At 44.9% G+C, this 19,277-nt stretch overlaps 1 protein-coding gene across 1 annotated transcript in view; it reads right to left on the bottom strand.

The window, feature by feature from the left end:
* Nucleotides 1–294: 294 nt before the first annotated feature.
* The window catches only part of TSPAN12 (tetraspanin 12), a 179,599-nt gene continuing 160,616 nt past the window's right edge, over nucleotides 295–19,277 (bottom strand). The window contains exon 8 of the mRNA XM_088456145.1: nucleotides 295–603. Coding sequence (XP_088312271.1) covers nucleotides 295–603 — 309 coding nt within the window. The remainder of the gene's footprint in view (nucleotides 604–19,277) is intronic.

Genomic DNA, 19,277 nt, shown 5'->3' with positions numbered 1-19,277 from the left:
GCTCAAAGCGTACGGCTCTGAATGAGGGCCTTAATTTGTTTCTGATAAATTATTTTTAAGACAACATTTAGTTATCAAATCCTATAAGTATTTCTTGTAGCAAAAATGTGCTACCTCACGTGCACTAAATTGCTAAATGCAGAACAAATCCATTAATAATATTCCAAATTTTTGGAATAAATAAACTAACTCCAAAGTGTCATATTTTCCACAAAACATGCTACAGACATTTCTTGCATGATCTAAAAAAGAATAAATGCAATAAAATGTGCCAAACATATATGATGAAACCAGTTACAATTCATCCATTTCTAGATATGTGTTAAATCCATTGGCTAATCCATTAGTTCTTTGATCAGAAATCCTTGTGGAATTTGATTGTAAAACCTCCACTGGATGGCACTGGTGCTGAGCAGCTTCATGACTAAGAGGTATGACATGATCAGTTCCCGGATCCTTCTTATCATAGTATAGAGCCCACAGCAATGTAATAGTGAGAATCATAGCCAGGATCTGGGTAACACCAATAGAGATTCCAAGGAACCTTAACACTTGTAGCTGTTTGGTTCCTCTTAGAAAGCTGTACATTTTTCTGCTACAGCCCTAGAACAAAATAGAAACACAACAAATCAAAAATACATATTAAAAAAGTTAGTTTTCTCTTGCTGCAAGAGCCTATCAATCATAACAATACGGTAACAACAGGGTAAAGCAGAAGTAAAAAACAACAACAATATTATATTACTATATATAAATATTATCTAACTAAATAGTCCTACAAATTTAGACAAGAGCTGCAGGTCACTCTTTCATGAAAAGAATCTGGACCTGATTCAGTCCCGCTCGCGAGCGCTGACGCTCACAAGCTGGTCGATGTTGGGCCAGTGCACATGCGCACGACGGACCCGGCTCCGTCGTGCGCATGCACGAGACCTGGATAGCGATGGGCAAGCCGTCGCTATGGGTCTCGCTACAAAGGGGGCGTGCTGTCGATGGTGAGTGCCGGGGGCATGGCTGGCTAGACGGAGGCGTTCCCATGGGAACGCCTACCGTCTGGGACCGGCCCCACTGACATCACAAGTGATGTCAGTGGGAGTGCTTTTGGCTCTGATAAAGCCAAAAGCACTCCAGGGCTTGCGGCAGACGAGACCCTACCACAAGGGTCTCGTCACAAGCCCAATGGTCGCGATGGTCTTGACCATCGCGACCATCTTTTGGCCGCTCGCTATAGCTGTGGGTGGTCACCCACAACTATGCGAGCAGCCAGGAGGCCGCTCTAAAAAAAGAGAGGGAGGGCACTGATTCAGAGCGAGCGCTCTGAAAGATCGTCCGGCTCTGAATCAGGCCCTCTGTCTGATGAAATAAAAGAGCAGATCTAATAAGTTCAAATCAAAGGAAAATTACCAGATGAGTGAAAAATAGTAGTCACAGGTTTAAAAGATTATATTTTGAGCACCTTGTACATATCATCTTTCTGAGACAATGTGCCTATATAAATGACCCTGACCTGTTATTGGCAATGATGTATCTATAATGCATGCAGGGTGTGTGATGCACATGAGCCCCTGAGTCCAGGGGGGACCACACCACACACCCTGCACCCATATATAGTTATACTTACCTCTCCACAGTCTCCGGAGTCCCACATCTGCTGGCAGCCGCCAAAGCAAAACAGCAAAAATCACAGGGAAAATGGCACAGCGGCCATTTTCCTGGTGATTTGCATATACATAGTTGAGATATCCCGTTAATAAGGCACAGATGCCGTTTTCCCTGAGACCTGCGCATGTGCAGTAGATTCTGGCAACAGGCCACTTGTGCACCTGGACAGTGGCGTTCACACACAACATGTAGAAAAGATGTGGGGTTCAGCCAAGTGGCGCAACAAGAGCACAGAGGTACAGCAAGACACAACCTCAAAACCAAGCTAGCCGGGTTTCTGTCGTGAATGAAAATAGGGGATAAATATCCCGAAAATAGAAATAAAAGGTAGTCCCTTTAACAGCAAAGTACCATAAATAATATTCTAGTTTGGTAGCAGGATCTGTGATTCTAAAGAAGAACGCAGGGATCAAACAGGCTACTGTACCTGCCCTTCTCACACTCTTAACTCATGACTTCTATCTGTCCTCCTTATCTTCTACCAGTTCATCTTCAAATTCTTCTACCACTTGCATAAATTCTCATGGACAATTCCCTCCACCCTCTTGGTTTTCACTATGCACTATTAATGTATCTAGTGTGGCTCCACTCACAGTCAGATGCCCTGATTCTTTCCTTCTGACTCTCACAAGGCACTGAGACATTGACTGTTAAGGTGCCTATCCACTAGAAGACAAGCAAAAGACTGCACGATTACGACATTATAATCATGCAGTTGTTTGTCAGTCTGTGATGTGCTTACACTGAATGAGCAGTTGTTCAGTGTAGGCACAATCAATCATCTGCACACATGCTGAACCTGATGTTATCGTCAGGTTGACCAGCATGTTTGCACGATGATAGATGTCTAAAAGACCAATCTTTTAAAGAAATTGCAAACGATTTTCAAACGATTATCGAATTATTATGAAACAAATATCGAACGTTCGAATGATACTGATATCGTTATCTTTCAATCGCTCATTTTAATCGTGTACTACATTGAATGATGCTGTCTGTCACTCACTTCATTTTATTGACATTTCACTGCATAAATAAATGCTTAAATGTAAGGAAGCATCCAAACAAAATAGAAAAAAACAAAATACTATATATTGTAAACCATTTCTGGTTAAATTAAAAAGATCTAGCCCATGTGATCACTCATCATGTGATTGTGATGGTGCTGTATTAAGTCAGGTGGAATGCCATCCTACTGTAGTAGTTTGACAACGAGTAAACTGGAATTGCTGTGATTGTGGATTTTTGATTTTATATTGTTTGAATGCTGAATTCTCTGTACAGTGCTGTGTAAAATGGTGGTGCTATATAAATAGCCAATAAAAGTAAAATAAATAATAATAATCTGTCTATTGCAGGTTATAAAATTAGTGGCAAGGTGAACCGGCAGTAAAAGTGTAGTTAAACTTTAACCTGTTAATAAGTAAAATTAAAGATCATTAAAAAGTGCCACCACCTTTACATAATTATATTGTACATAGAGGCATTAAACTAATGACTGTAACGGCACCGTGGCCATTTAAACCTGTTTCTTACCTACAGTACCCTGCCGCTCCTTCTTCTCTAGGTGGTTTCCACATTAACCTTTGACAACAATAAGTTTCTATAAAATGGTCAGTAAAAATGATTCATAAATATGTCACCCTGCTGATTTTTCACCTTTCAGCAATGTTTGTAAAAAAGAAATCCTTACTGACTATCAGAGGATAAACATGCTTTGGCCTCTCAAATAATTAAGTTGGGTATAATAAATACAGCTCAGCTGTGTTAAGGTAATTTTATTCTACTATAAGAAGAAAAATAATAAATACTGAATAATCTCCATTTATGTATACCCAGCAGTAAAAAGCCATAAGGGTTATCACTGGAACAATTCTAATATTAAATTCAGGGCTGAAAAATCTTGTTTGTGAGCGAGCAGTAAGACCTCGGCTTCCACAATTCTGCCTGGAATGGATTTCTATATTACTTCCATTATTCTATTATCCTATAAAGTCAGTGCTGCAAAGAATCTAGATACCTTATTGATTTATAAATTTAAACATGTCACCTATTTGTTTGCAACCTAGAAAATGTAGTGTATAAACACATAAGTGAGGTTAATCTGCATTGTCTTGTCTTGTAGTACTATATTTCTCCCATCATAAAATGCTCAGGAATGTTGTTGTGTTATCTATAATTAAATCTTAAAATTCTCAGATGAGTATACTATATGTAACATAACTTCAAAGTATGTCTGGAGTTGCTAATAAAGCTGAAGTCGCAAACTGCTAAATATTTAAAGAATTATTTCAACAACTGAAAAAATAATTAAAGTCTCATTTTCACACTACTGTATACTGTAAATCCGCCTTACTGTATTAATATTCCAAAGTCCATGACATGCCAAACTTGGCTATTTAGCACAATTGGAGGATAGGTGTATGTGAACACATCTGTACATCTTTCATATACTGGGTTGGACCCTCCTTTGGCCCCAAAACAGCCTGAATTATTTATGACATAGATTCAAAAAGGTGCAGAAAATATTCCTCACAGAGGCCCTGATTCAGAGCCAGACGCTCTGACAGAGCGCTCGCTCTGAATCAGGGCTGTCCCTACTCCTTTTTGGAGTGGCCTCCTGGCCGCTCGCATAGTTGTGGGTGACCACCCACAGCTATAGCGAGCGGCCAAAATGATGGTCGCGATGGTCAAGACAGTCGCGACCATCGGGCTTGCGACGAGACCCTGCCGCAAGCCCAGGAGTGCTTTTGGCTCTATCAGAGCCAAAAGCACTCCCACTGACATCACTAGTGATGTCAGTGGGGCCGGACCCAGACGGTAGGCATTCCCATGGGAACGCCTCCGTCTGGGCAGCCACGCCCTCGGCATGCCCACTAAAGGCTTGGCCGTCGTTATTCGGGTCTCGCGCATGCGCACGATGGAGCCGCCTCCTTTGTGCGCCTGCGCACTTGGGCACCAGCGCTCGCTTGGGCACCAGTGCTCGCGAACGGGTCTAAATCAGGCCCAGAGTGTGACCCACATTGACATGATAGCATCACACAGTTGCTGCTGATTTAGTGGCCTACACATTTGGGGAGATGTACTAAGCCTTGGTGAGAGCTAATGTGAAGAGAGATAAATTACCAACCAATCAGCTCCTGTCACTTTACAGGCTGTGTTTGAAAAATGACAGTTAGGAATTGATTGGTTAGTACTTTATCTCTGTTACGACCAGGGGTTCTTTACCGGTAAGTTCATGGTCTTTGCCCGTTAGGGCGCTCTGGCGTGGGCCATCCGGTGGCAGTGCTGGAGTATGGAGACTGGCACGGGATGCATCTGGTGGTTCCTTGTTGGTAGGTCGTGCCAGCATGGGAGTGTTGCATAGTGTTCCCAAGCTGCAGTTCTATGGGCGCGCCGCCATCTTACATTGGGCCATGTGACCTAGGGAACCAATCCCCTAAAAGTCAGCTGTTCTGTCCGGCCAATCACGCTTTCCTGTTGGGGATTTAAGGGAGTTCACAGCTTTCTTACTTTGCCAGTGCAATGTGTATAAGCTGAGTCTGGTCACACTTATCTGAGCTCCTCTACGCAGCTGACTTCGGTTCTGCCTAGCTCCCTGCCGGTTTCAGGTAGCCTCAGGATTTCCAGCACCTACCAGCAACTCCTCCTCCCGCTACCATTGCAATCTCACTCACCGGCCAGACTACCTTCTTATCGCATCAACCCCTGTCTACAGTTTGTTTCCCTCTGGACATACCCAAACATTATCGCTCCACTCCTGTTACCTTCATTTCAGATTTTATTATTTGCTGCTGGACTTCTTATTTTTTGACTAAGACCCATCTCCACTTTTGCCCTGGACTTGGTTTTTTCATGTCTACCATTCCATTCATTAAACAACCCAAGTTTTTCTACAGTTCTGATTCTGTATCCCCTCCTGTATCCACCCCGGGTCCACACCCCTGACAGGTTGCACTGGCCTAATGGATTCGTCCAATGGACAGGAGTCCTTGTTCTGCTTCAGGACATAGCTCCCCGACTGGGTAACATGGAGACATTACAGCAACAAATGGCCCAGTTCCTACAGGAAGTAACCCACCGGCAAGATACAATGCAGGCCTCACTGACCTTCACTAGATCCCCTGCGGTTACATCTGTATCCACACCGGTGGTTTCAGCTTCAGGAGCAGTTCCTCGTCTATCTCTACCTACTCCAAGTAGATTCGACGGGAACACCAAGCTATGCCGTGGATTTATAAATCAATGTGATGTACACTTCAACCTACAGCCCTCCAACTTCCCTACCTCTAAAACTAATGTGGCATATATTGTGTCTTTGTTATCCGGCCCAGCCTTGGACTGGGTTTCCTCACTCTGGGAACGCGCTGACCCCATTCTGGATGACTATTCAGTGTTTCTGACCGCTTTTAGGAGGATATTTGACGAACCAGGGAGAACTGCTTCTGCAGCATCTGCTCTTAAGCGCTTGAATCAAGGCACTCGTTCTGTCAGCCAGTACGTCATTCAATTTCAAACATTAGCATCCGAGCTAATGTGGAATGAGGAGGCCCTAACATCAGCCTTCAGGCATGGACTTTCTGATCATATTAAAGACGACCTTGCCACTCGAGACCGCCCTACCAAGTTAAATGATCTTATCTCCCTGTGTAACAAAGTGGATCTTCGTTTTAGGGAACGTCAAGCCGAGAAGCTCAAAACCGACCGTCCTAGGTCTTACCCAGCTACCCCATCCACTCCTATCCCTCCTGCACCTACCGATGAAGAGCCTATGCAAGTCAACCATAGCCGTCTCTCCAGAGAAGAATGCCTGAGGCGTCACAGAGAGAGTCTCTGCTTGTACTGTGGAGAAGCAGGACATCTTGGGGCTTCTTGTACCCACAGGCCGGAAAACTCCCACTCCTAACTAACTCCGGGGACACCCAGTTAGGAGTAATACTTCCATCCTTTTAAAAAAAGAAAAGACTCTAAGCTATCCTTAGCCATAGACTTTAAACATGGTCCAGTTTTTGTGTCAGCTCTTCTAGATTCTGGTGCAGCAGAAAATTTCCTGACCTCCCAGATGGCTGATCAACTTCAGGTACCCTGTGAGAATTTAAGTCTTCCCATCACTTTGACCTACATCGATGGGGGACCCATTTCTAACGGAATTGTGACAGGAAGTCTCTACCTCTGTTGGTTTGCATTAGAGCCTTACATTCTGAGAAAATCCACTTTCTGATTATACCCAAAGCATCTCATGATTTATACTTGGCTTTCCCTGGCTTCACAAACATAACCCAAGGATCGATTGGATTACCATGCAAGTAATGTCCTGGAGTGAGGAGTGTCAGAGGTCTTGCCTACCCAAGATTTGACCTGTGATAGAGATAAAAATCTCTGAAGAGTCATGGATTCCTGTAGAGTATTGATCCTTCGCTGATGTGTTCTCTGAGAGAGAGGCCAATATTTTGCCTCCACATCGGGACTGGGACTGACCTATTAAGTTAATTCCAGGTAAAACTTTTCCACGAGGGTGAACCTATCCCTTATCGGTACCAGAGACCAGTGCCATGTCAGAATACATTTCAGAAAACTTAAGAAAAGGCTTTATAAGACCTTCGACATCACCTGCCAGCGCAGGATTCTTTTTTGTTTCCAAAAAGGATGGGTCTCTCAGACCTTCATTGACTATAGAGGACTGAATAACATTTTAATTAAGAACAAATATCCTCTACCTCTCATTACTGAGCTCTTTGATAGAGTTAAAGGATCCACTATTTTTTCTAAATTAAACCTGAGAGGAGCCTACAATCTTATTAGAATCCAGGCCGGAGATAAATGGAAAACCACGTTCAATACGTGCGATGGGCATTTTGAAATCCTAGTTATGCCATTCGGGCTCTGCAATGCACCTGCCGTTTTCCAAAGGTTCGTGAACGAGATTTTTAGAGATCTGTTGTATGTTTCGGTGGTGGTTTATCTGGATGACATTTTAATTTTTTCATCCTCTCTTCAGGAACATCACAGTCATGTCAAAGAAGTCTTGTGGCAACTGAGACAGAATCATATGTACTGGAGAAATGTGTCTTTAGTGTATCCAGTATTCCTTTCTTGGGATACATTATTTCTGGTTCTGACTTGGAGATGGACCCTCAGAAGGTACAGGCAATCCTGGATTGGTCCCGACCTACCTCCTTGAAAGCCATCCAGAGACTCCTCAGGTTTGCCAACTATTACCGACGTTTCATCAAGGGATTCTCCGTATTGGTTGCCCCAATTACCGCTTTGACACGCAAAGGTGCTGATCCATCCTGATGGCCTCCCGAGGCTGAGTCTGCCTTCCAGCTTCTGAAACAAGCCTTTGTATCTGCTTCAGTTTTGAGACAACCTGACATTGACAGACCATTTCTTTTGGAGGTTGATGCCTCATCAGAGGTCGTTAGTGCTATTCTCTCCCAGAGATTCGAAGATGGTAAGACTCACCCAAAATTAAATTTTCACCTGCAGAGAGAAACTACGCCATCAGAGAGCAAGAGTTGCTGGCAGTCAAATTGGCATTTGAGGAGTGACGATACTTATTAGAAGGTTCCAAACATCCCTTGTCTTCACGGACCATCGAAATCTACTCTCCTGTAGAACATACAGTGCGTTAGCCCTCACTTGGCTCGTAGTGCAATCTTCTTTGCCCGCTTCAAGTTTACCCTTACCTATCGTTCTGGATCCATCAACCAGAAAGCACACATACCCTCTCGTTCTTTTCCTACAGACAATAATCTGGATCTACTCCGGGAGACCCCAGTTCTGAATTCTAAAGTTTTTGCCACAATTAAATTGTAGCCTCCTACCGAGAAAACATACATAGCTCCTGAGTTGCGAAAACAGCTTCTAACCTGGGCACATTCATCTCATTTTGCTGGACATTCGGGCACTCATAAGACCCTGGAGTTTTTGCAACGTTCCTACTGGTGGCCTTCTATGAGATCTGAAGTGGCAGAGTACATTGCTTCATGCACCCAGTGTGCGCAGCACAAGACTCCTCGTCAAGTACTTGCTGGAGAATTGATACCTCTTCCAGTTCCCTCCTGTCTTTGGTCTCACCTATCCATGGATTTTGTGACGGACTTGCCTCCTTCCAATGGGTATACCACCATCTTGGTGGTGGTTGACCAGTTCTCTAAAATGGTCCATTATATACCACTCAAGAAGTTGCCTTTGGCTCCGGAGCTGGCTTGTCTTTTCAACCTCCACATCTTCCAACAGAGATAGTGTCTGACTGTGGGTTACAGTTCGTGGCAAAGTTCTGGAGTGCTTTATGTTCTACCATGCAAATCAAGCTGAACTTTTCTATGGCCTATCATCCTTAGAGCAACAGTTCCACTGAGAGGGTGAACCAGGGCCTTGAAACATTCCTCCGCATATTTATGTCATCATCACAAGATAACTGGTAAGAGTACCTTCCGTGGGCTGAGTTTGCTCACAATTCCTCATACCATTCGTCCTCCAGTCAGTCTCCTTTCTTTATTGCTTTTGGTCGTCACCCAAGGATTCCGGAATTCCAAAGTCTGCCTGTCTATGATGTTCCAGCCGTTATTTCCACCATACAGGATTTTGCATCCATTGGTCTCAGGTCCATGCTGCCCTGCTGAAAGCTTCTTCCAGATACAAGAAGGGAGCTGACAAGAAGCACAGGGTGGTTCCAAGAATGGTAGTCGGTGACCAGGTGTGGCTCTCTACCCGTAACCTTCGCCTTTGTGTTCCCTCTATGAAATTTGCACCTCGCTTCATCGGACCCTTTGCCATTATTGAGGTGATCAAACCCGTGGCCTACAGACTGCAGCTTCCCTCCTATCTCCGAGTTCTTAATACCTTCTATATCTCTCTCCTCAAGCCTCTCATCCTCAACAAATTCCTAAAGGTCCTGCCTACTCCTCCTAGGGTCCAGACTGAAAAGGGAGTTGAGTTTGAGCTCAGCCGGGTCCTGGACTCTCGCTTCCGACATGGACATTTGCAGTACCTTCTGGATTGGAGCGGTTATGGCCCAGAGGAGAGCTGCTGGATCAGAGCAAATGACATCCATGCTCCTGCTCTTGTGCACAGTTTTCATTGGTACCATCCCGACAAGCCCAGAAGGTGTCCTGAGGCCGCTTGAAAGGAGTGGGGTACTGTTACGACCAGGGGTTCCTTACCGGTAAGTCTGCGGTCTTTGCCCGTTAGGGTGCTCTGGCGTGGACCATCTGGCGGTGGTGCTGGAGTATGGAAACTGGCACGGGGTCCATCTGGTGGCTCCTTGTTGGTAGGCCGTGCCAGCATGGGAGTGTCGCATAGTGTTCCCAAGCTGCAGTTCTATAGGCACCGCCATCTTGCATTGGGCCATGTGACCTTGGGAATCAATGCCCTAAAGGTCAGCTGCTCTGTCTGGCCAATCACGCTCTTCTGTTGGGGATTTAAGGGAGTTCACAGCTTCCTTACTTTGCCAGTGCAACATGATTAAGCCGAGTCTGGTCACACTTATCTGAGCTCCTCTATGCAGCTGACTTCGGTTCTGCCTAGCTCCCTGCCGGTTTCAGGTAGCCTCAGGATTCCCAGCACCTACCAGCAACTCCTCCTCCCGCTACTGTTGTAATCCCACTCACCAACCAGACTACCTTTTTACTGCATCAACCCCTGTCTACAGTTTGTTTCCCTTTGGACATACCTAAAAATTATCGCTCCGCTCCTGTTACCTTCATTCTGGATTTCATTATTTGCTGCTAGAATTATTATATGACTCTGACCCATCTCCACTTTTGCCCTGGACTTGGTTTTTTCATGTCTACCATTCCATTCATTAAACAACCCAAGTTTTTCTACAGTTCTGATTCTGTGTCCCCTCATGTATCCACCCCAGGTCCACAAAAAGCCAACCCCTGACAATCTCTCTCCACTTTATCACTCTCCAAGGCTTAGTACATCTCCCCCATATGCTGCTAATTTCCAATTCCACCACATCCCAAAGGTGTTCTACTGAAATGTGATCTGTTGATTGTGGAGGCCACTGGTGTACACAGAACTCACTGTCATGTTCAATGAACCAGCTTGGGGATATGTGGTTTGTGATATGTTATTCTGTTGAAAGTAGCCAATAGAAGACTGGTAGACGGTGATCATAAAGAAATGCACATGTACTCATGTAGGCTGTGGTATGTAAATTATATTACATTTTATTAAGTCTCCTAATTTGTATCAAGAAAACTTTACCCACACCATTACTCCACCACTACCACTAGCCTGAACCATTGACCCAATGCAGGATGAATCCATGGATTAATTTTGTTCATGCCAAATTCTGACCCTACCATTTGCATTTTGCAGGAGATATTGAGATTTATCTGACCAGGTAATATCCAAATTAGATGGGTCTGTGTCCACTGTAGCCCATAAGCTCCAAGGTTTGACATGCTGTGTGTTCAGAGATGCACTTCTGCATACCACTGTTGTAACACATTATTATTTGAGTTACTATCCCCTTCCTGTCAGTTTGAATGAACCTGACTGGCCATTTTCCTGTAGGCTCTCTGATTAATAAAGCATTTTCATGCAAAGACCTGCAGCTCACTGCTTGTTTTTTGTCTTGTGTAGCATATTCTTACACTCTAGTGACTTTATTGCATGAAAATAACAGATGTTCAAACTCAAACCAATCAGTCTGCATCAATAATCATCATTGGTCTAAAGTCACTTAGATCTCATTTTGTCCCCAATCTGGTGTTTGGTCTAAATCAGAGTTTCCCAAACTCCACCATTAACAGTACAGATTTTAAGGGGATGCGGTGAAGATGCCGGTGGATGGGATCCCGGACGTCAATATACCAACACTGGTCAGAATGCAGATGCTGCCATCCCAAAGAAGTCGGCATCCCGACCGCCTGCATCCCAAAGGTAAGTATGCAGGTAAGCATGAGGGTTAGCCCGAGGATGGGGGGGTTTGGTTTAGGTAGGTTAGGCACCGACCGGGGATGGTTAGTGTTAGGCTACAGGGAGGGAGGGTTAGAGTTAGGCACCACCAGGGGGGAGGTTAGGGTTAAGCACCACCAGGGGAAGGTTTGGGATAGGCACTTATCGACCCCTGTTGGTATGTTGAACATCGGGATACCGCTGTCGGTTTTCTGACGGTCGGCATATCGACCACCGGGATATCATACCATGCTTGAATCCAAATGGTTAAATCAATTTACTGATGTAGTAATTAAGTCACCTGTGTTCAAGCATGGATATCCTTAAAACCTGGACTGTAATGGTGGAATTTACAAAATCTGGACTAAATAATAACTGAACCTCTTTATTATTATCATTATTATTCAGATTTCTTTGTATTGCACCACCAATTTACACAGTGCTGTACAGAGGATGTTAGTCATTTAGTCTGCATTTCATTGGAGCTTACAGCCTAAATTCCCTAACAGTGGTGTACCTAGGGATCCGAACACCCCTGGCAAGGTAATGGACTGGCGCCTGCCTCCCCCTAATTTCAGGAAGTGCCCCCCAGTAGTAGTCCCCCCTATGCAGTGCACCCAGTAGTAGTCCCCCCTATGCAGTGCCCCAGTAGTAGTCCACACTATGCAGTGCCCCATTAGTAGTCCCCCATATACAGTGCCCCCAGTAGTAGTACCCCATATACAGTGCCCCCAGTAGTAGTCCCCTCTATACAGTGCCCCCAGTAGTAGTCCCACTATACAGTGCCCCCAGTAGTAGTCCGCCTATACAGTGGCCCCAGTAGTAGTCCCCCTATACAGTGCCCCAGTAGTAATCCACCTATACAGTGCCCCCAGTAGTAGTCCTCCAATACAGTGCCCCCAGAAGTAGTCCCCCTATACAGTGCCCCCAGTAGTAGTCCCCCTATACAGTGCCCCGAGTAGTAGTCCACCCTATGCAGTGCTACCAGTAGTAGTCCACCCTATGCAGTGCCCCCAGTAGCGGCCATCTCCCTCTATACAGTGCCCCCAGTAGTAGCCATCCCCTCCTATACACTGCCCCCAGTAGCGGCCACCCCCCCATAACATGCCCCCAGTAGCGGTCCCACAATACAGTGCCCCCAGTAGCGTCCATCCCCTCCCCATAACGTGCCCCAGTAGTGGCCATACAATGCCCCCTAGTAGCCACACTCCCCCACTGTGCTGTGCCTGAGAAAAAAAAACTTACCTGACCCCCGCTCCTGCTGACGACCGCCACTGTTCACTCCTCTGGGCCCGCTCTCGCTCTGCACCATAGGATGGGAGAGACGTCATGACGTCTCTCCCATCACCTGCTGCGGGGGGAGCCAGAAGGCGGAGCTTATGAGTGAGCTCCAGCCGGCTCCCTCCGTTGATGCAGCAGCCAATGAGAGTCTGTCTGACTCTTATTGGCTGGCTGCTATAACAAACAGACAGCAGCCGTTGGCGGCTGTGTGTTTGTAAACTGTGTAGGGCATACTGCGTTCACTGCGGTCTGCCCTACACTTGGGGCCCGGGGGACTAGCAGGGTAGTCCACCCATTGGCTGCTGGTGGCAATGCCGGATGGCACCCCCCTTTGGCCGGTGCCCCTGGCGAGTGCCATCCTGGTCAATGGGTAGATACGTCCCTGTTCCCTAACATAATATCATGCACACACTAGTATTCATTTTGTCAGAAACCATCAACCTAAAAGGTAGGTTTTTTGGAGTGTGAGAGGAGACTGGAGCATCTGGCGGAAACCCACACAAACACAAGGAATACATATAACTTGAACACAGACAGGCCATGACCAGGAAATGAACTCAAGACTTCAGTGCTGTGAGAGATATATTACACCACCATGCTGCCTCCTGAACATGTCTGCATGCTTTTTATGCATTGAGTTGTTGCCAAATGTTTGGCAGAGTAGTTATCTGTATTAATGAGCATGTGTATTTGTATTGGATATAGTGGCCACTGACTGTAAATCATAATTACAATCTGACATACCCGATCCTACAAATTATAACGAAAAAAAAACCAGAAGCTAAAGAGGTAACAAGGAAGCTAATGACCAAAGAAAAGTCTTGGATATCCATAATTGGATAAAATGTAAATGAATAGAAAAATTGTTTTATAGAGTTTATCCTAATATTCATGTGAGTTCTGCTACCTCTTTTTTCTATATTCCCTTGTGGAAAGCTTACATACCGTGCATTGTCCCACTGCAAGGGTGTGTTTTATTTTAGGACAGAAAACTGCAGGCAGACTAGGTAAACACAATAGTGACAAAACATTTCTGAAAATATAACACTCTTAAAAGCTCGAAGGTAAGGGATTATGTGAAACAAGAAGCGTATTTGTAATATAATGCCACATTATTAAGCTTTGTATTATTCTACAGATCTGAATACTGTGCATTCTAGAAACCTGTCTGTCAACATTATATAGGCTCACTTAGCAGAATATTGAAAAGTCAAGTGCAATAGCTACATGCAAGGTATACAATCTCTTTAGTTATTTAACTTTTCCATTACCTCTTGAAAAGTGAGTGATAATCATGTATAATTATGGATAAATGTGCATGCTAAACCTGGCATGGAATTTTTTTTAAATAAAAATAACATAAGGATAGATAAAGGATAGATAAAATACTAGCACTATAACTAATACTATAGTACAATACCAAAAAAAAGTCACATACAATTGTTTCCAGATTACACATAAAGTTATTAAGATTTACAAAATAACATAATATATTGGATACTGTATAAGGAATTAGAAATCAGTGAGGAGATCAGTGACAATATAAAAGGCACAAACCACAGGTTGAATGCTCTTAAAAAGTTAATATAAATCTAAGGAGATTTCTAATACTAATACTAATTTACAACAGGGGTGCATTATTCCTTACAATACACAAGTGTTTCTAATACCCCTTTTACACCAAAATCCCGGGTCCGACCCTGGAATTTGAACACTGGTCAATCCCGGGTCGAACTCGGCTTCAGACCCCGTTTACACTGCAACTTGACCCGGGTTATTCCCGGGTTTGCCCCGTTCACACTGAACCCAGGTAATCCCTGCTTTTCTCTATAGAAGTCATTAAAAATGGTCTGTTTTAAGGTCGGACAAAGATGGTCACAAAAGGCAACAAAAGAGAGGGGTGGGGATTGTTTCCAGCATTGCTACAGGTTGCTGTTCTGGCTGTGGCAGGCTGTGTATCAGCCTGCGTTTGTGGCTGCTGGTCAGGCTGTGGTGCAGGATGCAGTTCTGGCTGTGGCAGGCTGTGTGCCTGCCTGATTTTGTGGCTGCAGTTCTGGCTGTGGAAGGCTGTGTATCAGCCTGCGTTTGTGGCTGCTGGTCAGGCTGTGGTGCAGGATGCAGTTCTGGCTGTGGCAGGCTGTGTGCCTGCCTGCTTTTGTGGCTGCAGTTCTGGCTGTGGCAGGCTGTGTATCAGCCTGCGTTTGTGGCTGCTGGTCAGCCTGCGTTTGTGGCTGCAGTTCTGGCGATGGCAGGCTGTGTGCCTTCCTGCTTTTGTGGCTGCTGGTCAGGCTGCTGTGGTGCAGGAGGTTAGGCAGGCAAGCGATGGCTTCATGTGCGTCTCTCTCTGCAGGGCACTGACAAATTACATCATCTGCCAGTGCCCCAGAAGCTCCAATCAGCATATTTCAGAGCTAGCCGGGTCAAATAAGCAGGGTAGCACCCGTTCACACTGCCGCATGACACGGGAACAACCCGTGTTCAACCCTGCTCTCAACCCGAGTAAGATTCCTGGGTAAATTAACCCGGGAAATTTTTCTGGGAGCCGTTCACACAGAGCATCGACCCGGGTCGACCCGGCAATAACCCGGGTTATTCGGTTGGTGTAAAAGGGGTATAATAAACAGTGATAGTATCAGATGGCATCAATTATAAGTATTGATAATTAATACAGATATTATGTTATACATATACAATTGTGGACAAAAATATTGACATCCTTGAAATTGTTTTTCAAATAATGCACAATTCCTTCCATAAAATTGTTGAAATTATATAAATATTTTAGTATCCACTTATGTATTTTGTTGGTTTGCAGTGGAATAAAATACATACCCACCCAGTTATTCAACACAAAGGGGATGATTCAGAGTCGCATGCCTGTGAGAATATATGTAAATGCCGGCTTCTCTGATCTGCTGCTACATCAACCGACTGAACATCGGACAACCCTCAGGTTACTCAGGATGTCCAGTGAAATCACGCTGCGAGAACTGTAAAGTTGCATCTGAGGACACAGCCACTGGCTTTGACAATCCCAGAAAATGGAGCTGTCGCCCCGGGCTATTAAACCCACCCACCCACCCCTGTTTCCAGGAACACTGCCCATTGCAGCCCCCAAATGTAGATTTTGTGGCACTATGAGCGACATTGCAGGACTTGATCTACACATGTGCAGTGCGGCTCCTGCGAATGCGCAGATCAGAAAGACATCTGCAGACTGCAAAAATATTGTTTCAACATACATTCAACATACAACTTTCAGCAGCAGATATCCCCAAATGGCACTGTATTTGGTAATCTATGGTAGCAAACAACAATCGGTCATTTGCTCGCAAACTTTGGAAAACTGACGAAAACAGTTGTACAGACAAGTTGGTTAAATCTAAAGGATTAAACTAACTTGTCTAATCGACTGATTTAGTCTGTATTCTGTCATTTGGGAGGAATCGGCAGATTGTCATTAGCTCTAACCAGTTAAATATTTGGCTGGTTGGAAAGATAATGTTTAGATGTATGGCTACAGTGGCTTAAACGGGGTGTAGTAGGTTCAAATCCTGACAGTGGCAGCCCGACAAGGGTGAAAATCCCGATCGTCAAAAGGTAAGTATCGCTAACCTAATTCTACCCCCTAACCCTCCCTTAGGGGTGCCTAACCCTAACCTCCCCAAGTGCCTAACCCTAAACAGGGCTGAAACTAGGATCCTTGTCACCCAGGGCAAAGCAGTATTTGGCGCCCCCGTCTCTGATGAGCAGCCCCATTTTTGGGGTGGGTCTGCGAGTCATGTCCTTGTTCTTGCCAAGCTGTGGGCTTGGCCAGAGCTCTGAGAGTTGTGGGGCAGCCCCATCGTCTCCCGTCTCAACGCGGATGACGAGCGCATGCCCAAGCAACCTCCCTCCGGCCTGCAGGACACTGTGGCCTGTAGGTGGTATAGCGGTACAATCTCCAAAAAGTGGGACTGTCCTGTTGAAATGGGGACAGTTGGGAGGTATGCAAAATATAATATATATATATTATAAAAAATTCCTTTATAGAAAAATGTGAGCAATGAAGTAACACTTGCTGACAAATTTAATAAATTATTTGTTTTATACTCTACAAACTGGTGAGTGCAGCTTATTTTTTATATATATATATATATATATATATATATATACATACACATACACACACACTCACACACATATTTGCAGGAGTAGGCAGGGATGTGGTGTGATGTGCAGGGCTGGGCTGGCAGGCAGGGGCCAGAGAGGGAGGCTCTTCTCCACTGGCTACCATTGTCTTTATGCCGGGGACTTCAGGTTCCTGATGGTGCCATGGAAACAGCAGGAAGTGTGGAGTCACACCAGCTTAGAGAAGAGGCGCTGGGTTGTGATGAGGGAAGGGGAGGGGAGGGACTTCCTCTGCCTCTCCTCCGACCTGACTGCCTCCTAGCTTCTCCCGTGCAGCCACAAGCATGCCTTGCTCGCCTGCTGTTATTGACACTGGCCGCGGGTCCCTTTATTGCGGCGGGCTCCAGTGCAATGCACCGCTGCTAGTTCCTCATGACCCTGAAGCGGCCCTGCGGCACCCCCTCAAACCTGTCACCTGGTTCACACGCAGCCCTAGCCCCCCCTAGTTGCGGCCCTGCCCTAAACCCCCCCTAAGTGCCTAAACCTAACCCCCCCTTCCCCGCAGTCTAAACCTAAGTCTCCCGAGGGGGTTCCTAACCCCAACCTCCTAACCGGGGGTGCCTAACCCCCCTTCCCCTAGCCTATGCCTAACTCTCCCGGGGGGGTGCCTAACCCTATGTCCCCCCTGGAGCCCTAAAACCTAACCCCCCCTGCGCGGCTGTCCGCGCCCGGCTTACCTTCGTTCGTTATGCCAGGCGTCGTTCCTCCAGCGTATGGATAATGACAGGCGTTGAGTTTTCAACACCTGTCAGTACCACGCCGGGATTAGAGAGTCGGAAAACCGGTGGTCGGCATTTAGACCGCCGGCTTCCTAACTACATCCCCTTAAACGGGCCCATACAGTAAGTGTCAGATTGCGCAATCCTGTGATTGGATCAAAAACACTGATCCACCAGTCGGAAATGCCAACTGGAGGCCATAGATGTTCTGCAATCTGTCTGAGAATCAGTGAAATTATACATGTTCAATTTCACCAATTTTCTAATCACAATCATATTTTGATTGTGATCGGCAAATCAGTGAAATCTAACATGTTGGATTTTCACCGATCATCCCAACCAGACATCTCTGGATCGCAGGATCTAGAAAACCGTTGCGTCTATGGTGGCCATTAGATTTCAAGCAGGTGATTCGCCTTCACTTTGGAATTGAACTCATCTGTGGTGAGTTGCAAGTGCTTGTAATATAAAAATCACTCATTGAAGGAGTTGAGTAGAAAAAAAAAGACTCATCCACCTGTGGATGGTGTCATTATGTATAGAAAAATGTGCGTGTAGAAAATACAAACTGGCAGATAATTGTCTATAGCGGCCAGAAAATACCAGGTGAGAGAACTGGAGTAGTTATCACAAAGGCAGTGGCCAACCTGGCAGAAGTGCAGGAAGGTGCAGAAGCTCATCCACGATATATAGAAAGTCATTTATTGCAGTTATTTGATGAAATGTTGAGCTACCAAAATATGAAGTCTAAGGTATCAATAATCTTCCTTTTTATTTTGTGTTTTAAAAGATATAGGTGTATATTTACAAAGTATCAGCTTTGCAAGCCACCACTTCAAGACCTAAAAATTTAGCAGAACTACTAAGTACTAAGAAGATTTAAGCTTATTGATAGAGAAGTCATTGTGGAGACCAAATACCTTGGTTATAAAGGAAATTTTATATTTTCTGAAGAGAGATTGGACCATCTCCATTTTTCAGAAAATATTTGGCTACCCCATATATTGTAATGTATTTTCGGGAATTTTCTTTAACACTAAAATATAGGTGGACATAGAGACAGCATACACCAGACTTGGAACCATTGCAACTATCATTTGGGTACGAGACAAACCTACTGTGGTGAAAAATCTATCAGTAATTGTATTCACTGTGGGCACCTGGGACCTCTGTAGTAGACAATACCTATTAGCTCCCTCATCCTAGAACCATGATCCCCTTTATAATGACCCAAAATATCTTCAAGAGATGCAGTATGTGGAATTATATTCTATCCATACTACACTTAGGACATATATTTCCCACAGCCTCTAAACTCTGCTGGTCACATTGTTTCCATATGGGATGGTAAAGCCCAAAAGTCACCATCTTCTGGAAAGATTGTACGTCTGGGATAGTCTGTAGTACCTGATCACCACAAATATTTCTTGCTTCTCACACCTACTTATATTTGAAAACATCGCTAAAAGTATTAGTCATATTTTAAACAGACAGCAAATTGCTAACTTGTGGCAAAATGGAAATATTCGT

Source organism: Taudactylus pleione, unplaced genomic scaffold (genome assembly GCF_031769625.1).
Source record: "Taudactylus pleione unplaced genomic scaffold, aTauple2 ptg000041l, whole genome shotgun sequence".
Taxonomy (NCBI): Eukaryota; Metazoa; Chordata; class Amphibia; order Anura; family Myobatrachidae; genus Taudactylus; species Taudactylus pleione.
Note: the sequence above shows the minus strand (reverse complement) of the source record. Positions and strands in the feature narration are given on the sequence as shown.